A 9474-nucleotide genomic window follows, 5' to 3' on the forward strand; every position below is an offset into this window, starting at 1 on the left:
CCCTTGATTGCTATGTCAAAATCAAAGACAAGTTTATAATAAGATGAAAAGAGTATTGATTTCTCCAGTTAGTTGCTTCTTCAATGAGAAGTTGTAACTAAATGGGGTCAGTGTCTGACAATAAGCCCTAATTTCTTTGCATTAAACTTGGGCCTACCCTTCTATTGGCTTAAATTCTAACATGTAACCTACTTAATTAACACCATACGTAATTGTACGCTAGCTACTGTTTGCAATAATTTACGTGGTACAAATCTAAAGACACATTACTCTGAAACAAAATACAATCTAATTAAAGACACAAAGAGAACCAATTAACTTTAATCTAGCTAGCATTACAAAGATAATGGGAGGGGAGGGGACGAGCGTGTCTATCATACACCCAATGTAAGTAGCTGGCCGGGACAATGTATGTCACTTTGTGATGCACGTATTGAACACATTTAGTGTGGAACGTCGTTAATTAAGTGTACATTCGGATATATGATAAAGGAGCTACGACTAAATTAAACTAGAAATATGGGGGGAATCATTTCTCTAGGAGGAAAGGACTGAAATATGAAGTATATTACTAGTGTTTTGTGCTCCTTTGCTTCCTTGAACTTGACTTCACCGGTAGTATCCTAATTCTTTTTGCCACTCGCACAAAATCCCTGCACCACGTCAATATGAAGGTCAATTTTAGGTCACATATGATATCCTTTGTTTCTGTGCATGTTAATTGTAGTATAGCAATTAAATAACATTGTTTTTCTTCTTTTTGGAGAATGTGACTTATGTGAGGGAGTAATAAGAAGGTTTTAAGGCTATGTTTAGTTCACCTGAAATTTTCTGATCTGATCTGATCTAATCTGAACTTATTTTTTCTAAACTGATCTGATTACAAGATCTTATCTTTTAGATTTCTCTCAATCTATAAGAAAAAATATAGTCATGTGGGGTCTTGTTTGATTCATCTCAATGAGTACTTTATTAATATTCAATTATTATAATTTTTACTAATATGTAATGAAAGATATTTAATAATAATAATGAGTTTTTAAAACTTGATCTGATCTGATCTGAACTTATTTTTTCTGATCTGATCTGATTAGATCTGAAATAAGCAAAAATAAGGTGAACTAAACATAGCCGCCTAAGTCAGGATATCCTTCCGCAAATTTCAGGTGTGGTGAGGACGACCTCTTACACGGTTACACCCCATAAGGCCGTAGTCATGTATGCATATATACTATATGCTTTAATATATAAACTTAAACAAAAGCTTAAAGTTATATATGTATAAATAAATGGGTGAAATCAGATTTAATCAAGTTCAGTTGGAGGTTCCAATCCATCAAGGCTAATCAGTTAAGATAAGTTTTAGGGAAGAGAACGCACCCTTATAAGAGACGAACGTAAACATAGTATATAATATGCTTTTTGAATTACTTGTAAGGCAAAAACACTTGGTGATTGTTGGATCTAAAAACAACAAATTAGGAGGACCAATGTTTGAAGTCTCGTCAAATTTTAATTTGTTCAAAAGTTAAATCCTTAATCACTAGGTTATAAGTTTTTATGTGTACATATTTCTAGAAAAAATTGACTTATATGATACCAACTATCTTTGGTTCAGGCAACATGACAAACTAAATCGAGTGAAATTCACAACATCAACTACAACGGATGCACTTAATGACATGTGACTCATCAAAAGACGTAGATTTTAATTTGATGGATATATAGAGAATATATATAGAGAATAAGAGAAAGACACTCCAAGTATGTAGAAATCTACCACCTTAATTGTGCAAGAATCCTCAACCATTGTAATATAGAAGTATATAGAACTCTTGGAATTGCAAGAGTCCTCATTCCTCAACCATAGTACGTGGAATTCTCGTGCAACAGTAACATGTCGTAGTAAGTTTAATTTATTTATGTAGTATATTGTCGTTTGCACAAACAAAAAAAGAATAGTATATTGTCGTTCCTTAAACACATGCATCCATAGAGCTAAGAAAAGATCTCGGAAAACCTCAAAGAGTACCTGGGAAGAGGAATAATGAAGCATAGAAAAAAGGCTTTATTGTAGGACAAGAATCATACTAAATTCAATTCTTCTTTGATCTAAAGAAACTATTAAGTCCATATATATATATAATGAGCCACTTGTGGATCTAGCAATTTGCACAAACTAGACTCATTACTTTCTAGCTAGCCAGCTTCATGGAGAAGCCAACACTAATAGGTTAGAGAATCATCTAAGTTTATATTTTAGTGCTTAGGAACATAATGTTAGTTTTATAAGATCTTCGTTTAAAATGATCGAGTCTATTAGTGATTCATCAAGTAATAGTAAAAGTTATATAATAAAGCCGATTCTTAATTATACGCTACGTATAAAAGTACTTTTTTCAGGATCCCACACTAAAACTACTTATTAATTAAAGGAAGAAAACTTAATTTACTTGTGCAACTTGAATACTGATCTAGTACATATGAGCTTGCGCACATCTTTATCTCTAAACAGAGACAGATCATAATGTATAATATCTAAATAATAAAAATTCTATAACCACCATTGATAAATAAAAAATCCGACTCTACCTTAAGGCCCAAAGATTTAAATGAGTGATTAATTATATATAGTGTGATAAGTTACACACACCTAACTGACGTAAATAATTCAGAGGCAGGGGGAGGTTGGATGTGAAATCACGTATGTATTATTAGGAGTTGCATAATGCACAATAACTACTAACTCTTGGTGCTCCAAAGCATGCTTCTTCACAGAGCATAGGACAAGTTTCGGGACCAGAATATATTGACATTTCTACAGACCACTTAATATATATGTTGGTGCACAGGCAAAATTTAAACATAACACATAAATACATGCATATGTTTTCAGTTTTATGCACATATTACATACATATTCTCCCACTAGTATATGTCTTTAATCTTTTGGTCCTATTGTTTTTTTTAACCCTGTGATGGAGTTTTAAATTAATTAAGAATCAGATATGTTTATTTGTGTTTGTGAAAAATTAGTTGAAATTGATACACGAGATCATAAGAGTCATATATATCATATCTATTATTATTAAAAGAGACGGTCTAATTTTAATATAAAAGTAGACCTAATCACTAAATGGATTAAACTAGTCATGCACCGAAAGAAATTAACCTAATTACTATTGGGCTTATCATTGTCTAATTTTAATTTAAAAGTAGACAGTAAAACTAACTCATATCATATATATGTACTTCTACAATATGATATAAACCCTAAAATTCGGTTTTAGCAAATTATGCATGCCATTGTAGTACAAAATGTTAAATGGTTGACGAAACTAATAAGATATTTGTATTACTTATTTATACAAGGTTTTCTAATATTATTCAATGGACATGGTATTGCATGTCTTTAATATTAAAACATATCTCCAATCATTTAAAACAAAATTTCAATCTTCTGGATATTTTCTATAAAAAAGAAATTCAGTAATAATATTAAAATACTAGCTAATTAAGATACTAAAGTTTCAAGTTATATGGTAATAATCTTAAACTTCACAATTCCTCTATGTGATATATATTATATATATATATATATAAAAGTTAAAATTGGTATTGCTGGATTCAAAATTTTCAATTCAGATTATTTTCATAGGATTATAATTTATAGCCAATTCTATAAATGTTAATTAGTTCATGATGTTTAACCAAATCCCCAAATCTTTATTTGACTTTACACAAAATGTCCAATTATAATAAAAAGAGGAGAGTATTCCTAAATGGATCTCTAAAGAAGCACATCATAAACAAAAGCAAAAAAAAATAATAATCATGGTCACTTATGTAGCTAGAAATAAAAAAGGGCTTAATGGGTAAAGTCTTGTGAAGATGATATTTTCGACCTGAATTAAATTTCGTCTATATAACTGCCTTTAGTCGCTCATTTACACACAAAAAAGTTTATAGAAATAAAAGGAGAGTTGAAAAAAAAGAAAAGAGACTTACTTCCAGTGAAGATCACCAGCAAGAAGAAGATCATTTTCCATATCTTCATAAGCAACAAGATAACCAGGAAGAGCATTAGATAAATCAAGTTGATGTGAACCATTATCACTTTCATCCTCATGATTTTGTTGAATATTTATCATATCCATAAACATTTGTCTTAAAGCCTTGGCTAAACTCTCATAGTTAGCATGTTGCTGCAAGTTCACACGTTGGCAGATCGACCGCCCTTCCAGCACCACCGTCACCGGCGGCACCACATTTTGGTACAGATCACCACCACCACCGCCGCCACCGCCGTCCAACCTTCCTGGTTGAAGGAAATGGGGTGGTTTTCCTATGATCAATGGTGAAGATGCCGCCGCCGCGGCCGCAACCGCAGCCGTGGGTGTAGGGTTTGTAGGTGGTTGTGGTGGTGCAGAAAGAAGTCTAGTATAGAAGCTGTCATGCCATCTTCTCTTCAATGATTCTTGCCTTTGAATATCAATCATAGTCTTATTGTTATTCATGTTGTTATACATACTATATATTATGATAAGTATATATGCTAATGAATAAATTTATTATCTTGTTAAACCTAAGAATAGTATGATCTGTGTTTCTGTTTAATGTTTTTGAAGAGAGAGAAAGATGGAAAGAAGGGAGAGAGAGAGAGAGTCGGTGGAAGAGGTAGTTAGTGTGAGTGATCAAGCAAGCTAGCTTTTTAGTGGTGTGCTTGGAATGAATGAAAATTATATAACAGTGTATCAGAGTTTAAATAGAAAAACGTTGGAGAGTACATTTATGTCCTAGAAAGGTTTTTTTTTTTCTAGAGGGATATATATACATATATATATGTTCGAGTTTATACTTTATCCGTTTTGAAATAAGGGAATTTGAAATACTTACAACTATTCGGCACACAATTATGAGAAGATGATATGGTAAGGTAAAAAATTAATCAAAATAATATGAACAGCAATCTGAGGAGTAATTAGGTTATATAGTGTATAAATATTATAAGAATTTTGTTTGCTTGTCTTGTTTTATCATTTCTTAAAATTCTATAACTAAAAGAAGTATATCTTCATCTATACAAAAATATATCAAAAGGCGTTCTTATTATGTGTAATTATTAGGATTTGAGTACATGACTTTTGAAATGAAAGGTAAGAGTTTAACCACTAATCTATTACAATTTCAATACTTAATGTTTTAAAGTGAAACATGATAAAGTTTTATAAATTATAATTGTATGTGTAACTATAAAAACATGCATGTAGACAACCTCTTTGATCTTTAACTCTTTTAATAAGTAATAACATCCTCTTACCCAAATTCCATTGAAATTGTCATATTTATCCTTAATTCCTTAGAAGTTTTATTAAAACAACTTATCATGTCATAACGATCATTTTTTAATTTTGCATTAGACAAAATATTATGAAAAAGCGCATTAATAGAATTAATTATGAATAATAATATATTTGATAATTGTAACTGACATGTGACAACGTCCGGGCCAAAATACTAATTTATACTTGAATAATGCTGCTTACAAACAAAAAACTTATTGCTATACCTATATATGTGTGAAAATTTTCTAATTTCGTAGTAGGCAAAAATATTACGAAAAGCTAATATAATCAATTATGAATAATAATATATTTGATAATTGTAACTGACTCGGATATCGTCCGGGCCAAATACTAGTTTATTATCTAAGTGTTGTTCTTTTTATTTTTATGTTGTTTTCATTGTTTATTTTTGGGGTTCCTTATTTCCCTCTTTTCAAGATCAAGATTCAAGATGGTGGTTAAATTTATTTGGGATGCCGTAACTTCAGAGTTGGTTGCTTTGTAGCACTTCCAAGACACACCTAAGACGCAATGTTTTTTATTCAATTATAGTATGATAAGTAAATTCCATCCAAGCCTTCAGGTGATTACCATTTCGGTAACATTAACATTTTGTTATATCATTATAACTTATAAGTTATAAGATTGGGCTTTTTTGATCCATATAAGTCACGAAGGCAGTATAAAAATTTTGTATATATTAATATATATATACCTTACTTGCCTATTAAAAAAAAAAGAGCATATAATAGTAAAATTTTGAGAAAGGGGAAAACCTTCAATCATTACTCTTCTATGTCTTTCGAAAATAAAATCAACCTGTTTGTCGTTATCATTTTTTGTGTTTAATTTTCAGTTCTGTTAAAAACAAAAAACAAGGAATTAGAAAGAGTGGTTCACTTTTCAGTCGTCGATTTTCAAAACCATCATGTTTCTAATAAGTTTGAGTAAATTTTTATCCAATACAGGATATACTTATATCATATGACTTTTACTAAAAAAAACCAAAAACCTAAGAACCATAATGACACCGAAAGAACACTTGATTTCTGGACTATAAACAAAAACAGGTTGCGAGTTCAAATTTTATATATCTTCGTACTTATACTTGATTTCAAACTAAAAAAAATTAACAATCGAGATCAGATGAGAACAACTTGTTGCTTGTGTTTGACGTAGTGCCTTAAAATCCCTGTCTGGCTGTCTAGTGTTGTGTTTAAACTACTTACAAAGTTAAGTCCCCCATGCAGAAGAGGCATGTTTGCTTTCGGAAGGCAAAAGTTGGTGATCATATTATATACCACTTAAATTTATTATGATAACAATACATGAAGAAATATAGGATCTCATCAATTTTTTTAATAATTTGTTTTTACGGGGATCATATATACATATAAATATGTAACGTGAAGTGAAAGCAATTAAACTTGGACTTCATAAATATACGAGAGTATTGCATGAGATTGAGTGGAATAATATTGCTAAAATAATTCTTGTAAATTGTAGTTGCATGGGCATACGAGAGAACCTTTGAGCGTACCCTTCGGCGAATGGCTCGCTTACAGTTTTGACTCTACTTAGAAATTAGACATGACACTGAATTAAAGATGTTCAGATGCCCTCCTTTTGTTGATCCCAAGTAATATATACTTGTATCTAAGTTTTGTTCATTTGGATATTATGGAAGTTGTATTAAATTTAAGTCTACAAATTCAAGATTTGTATTAGTTTTGTTCAGATTAGGTTTTATTCACCAAGACATATAATCGTAGGACGGGCAATTAGGTTGATCGGGTTGGGTTAATTTTAGGTTGACCTGATTTATATTTCAGGTCACTTACTCCTAACCCAAACCCAACCTGATTCTAATTTTAGGTCGAAAATCATAACCCAAACCCGACCTTACCGATTTCGGGTTGATCCGAAATCAACCCAAAATGACCTGAAATGAAATTCAACTATATACACTAAGTTATGAAAGTATGGGTTAATGACCTGAAATGAAATTTAGGTGATGTAAGAAATGGGTTTGGCCCAATACAAATAAGAATAACAAAAGATAGATGGTATAAGTTATGAAAGTTTGGGTTAATTTCAGGTTGACCTGACTTGAAAATAATCTGCTTTTTAAATCAGGTTATTTTTAGGTTCAAAAAGTCAACCCGAACCTAACCCATTATATTTTCAGTTCGGTTTGGGTCGATTCACTTTTTATTTTAGGTCGAAAATCTCAACCCAATCCCAAAATTTTTAGGTCAGTTTCAGCTTGGATTATTGTTGTGCATATATATACATGTTATGTTTTGATGATGAAAATTAATATAATATGTTATAGTATGAAAGTTTGAAACAGATGCATGAAGAAAGGAATTAATAAATGAAGACTTTGAAGAAAAGAAGAATCAAGATTGAAGTCAAGTTTATATGTTCCTTAGAATAGTTACTTTGTGTAAAAATGTAATAGGCTTGAATTAGGTGATATACTATGTGCTAAATATAGAAATATAAAATTAGTATAATTATTATTTTCTTAGAGTTAAGAAAATAAATAATTGTATTAATATTATATGTCTATATAAAAAGGAAATTAGTTTATAAAATAAGATAAAAGATTTTCATAAAAAATGTTTTAGAAAAAGAATTTTATAAAACGTGGTTTTAGAAAAATATTTTTACAAACGTGTTTTATGAAAATAATTTTATGAAAACGAGTTTTAGAAAAGAATTTTAGTAAACAACGTAATTTGGTTTTCAAAAAGGATTTGGAAAATATTTTTGATAAAAACAGAATTTTAGTTGAAAAGAAAATCTAATAAGAAAAAAACTTATCTTTTTGAGATTAAAGATAAAGATAGAAAAAAATAAAGTTTGTTTTTCTAAAAAGAGAGTTTTATCCCTTAAATTAAGGATTAAAAGATAAAGATATTTTTGAAGGATTTTCGTCCAAACCAAGTCTTATAAAAGGGATTTATAATTCACTTTTAGATCTCACGTTTTCAGAGAGAAAAATCGGAGATATTAAGAGCTGAAAAACTATTTCCTTTCGCACAGAGTATAGCACTGTTTGAGTCAGATTCAAGTAACGAATATACGAGTGTAATTGTCCTCTAATTGCTTGACTAAGAAGCACACGTTTGAGGATTCTTTCTTTCTGTAATTTCACTATTATAGAGAGTGTCAATTCTTAGAGTTAAGAGTTGGTTAGCACTACTAGGGTTAGTAGTGAGGGAGTCTTATTGTATCAAGAGGTTGGTATCTTAAGATTCAAAGAAATAAAGAGTTTTGTTTTGTGTGGACGTAGATCTCAGAGGTGAGATTGAACCACGTTATATTCTGTGTTTGTGCATCAAATTCTACGTAATTTAAGTTTTAGTTTTCGCAAAAACTCAAATCAGACATTTACGATTATTTCGCACAGTGGCTGGCACTATGCAATAACGAAGGTTTTGCGAAAATCGATCAAATTTCGTCACTCAATTCAACCCCCCCTTCTTGAGTGTCACCTTGGGTTCTAACAAGTGGTATCAGAGCAGGCTATTCTCGTAAGACTCACATCTAGAGAATAGAAATCATGAACACCCAAGATGACTATCGTGACAGGTATTCCAAGTGTCCTGTTTTCAACGGGAAGGATTATGGATGGTGGAAGACTAGGATGAGGATCTACATTCAAGGTTCTGATTTTGAATGCTGGAGAATCATAAAGACTGGACCTCTACCTATTCAAGTCAAAGATGCTGAAGGAAAGCTGATCGACAAGGAAGAAGATCAGTACAATTCTGTTGACTGTGGAAAAGGCGAAAAGAATTACAAAGCTATGAGTATTCTCCAATCTGGAATTGGATCTGATGAGTATTCAAGGATCTCGGCATGCACTACAGCTAAGGAAATTTGGGACACACTGGAATTGGCCCATGAAGGTACAAATGAGTAAAACAGTCTAGGATAGATTTACTAGTCCATGAATATGAATTGTTCACAATGAATAAGGACGAATCTATTAAAGATATGTTTACCAGATTTACACTAATAACTAATGAACTAAGATCCTTAGGAAAAATCTATTCTTCTGAAGATTTAGTTAGAAAAGTGTTAAGAAGTTTGACTAATAAATGGCTTCCCAAAATCA

At 31.0% G+C, this 9474-nt stretch overlaps 1 protein-coding gene across 1 annotated transcript; it reads right to left on the reverse strand.

Annotated features, from left to right (window-relative positions):
- Positions 1–292: 292 nt before the first annotated feature.
- Positions 293–4804, reverse strand: LOC104902411 (auxin-responsive protein IAA33). Its single transcript, XM_010690186.4, has 2 exons — positions 4009–4804; positions 293–653 (listed from the first exon to the last, which is right to left on the reverse strand). Exons 1-2 carry the CDS (start codon positions 4527–4529, stop codon positions 572–574), a joined length of 603 nt encoding a protein of 200 aa, XP_010688488.1. The 5' UTR covers positions 4530–4804; the 3' UTR covers positions 293–571.
- Positions 4805–9474: the final 4670 nt, after the last annotated feature.

Source organism: Beta vulgaris, chromosome 8 (assembly GCF_026745355.1).
Source record: "Beta vulgaris subsp. vulgaris cultivar EL10 chromosome 8, EL10.2, whole genome shotgun sequence".
Lineage (NCBI taxonomy): Eukaryota > Viridiplantae > Streptophyta > Magnoliopsida > Caryophyllales > Amaranthaceae > Beta > Beta vulgaris.

Bases quoted from the DNA above. Each gene is read 5' to 3' on its own strand.
- LOC104902411 (XM_010690186.4), bottom strand. From the start codon at position 4,529: ATGTATAACAACATGAATAACAATAAGACTATGATTGATATTCAAAGG. The intron at 654-4,008 runs GTAAGTCTCTTT...GACGTGGTGCAG, and splicing joins GCTGGTGATCTTCACTGGAA to GGATTTTGTGCGAGTGGCAA.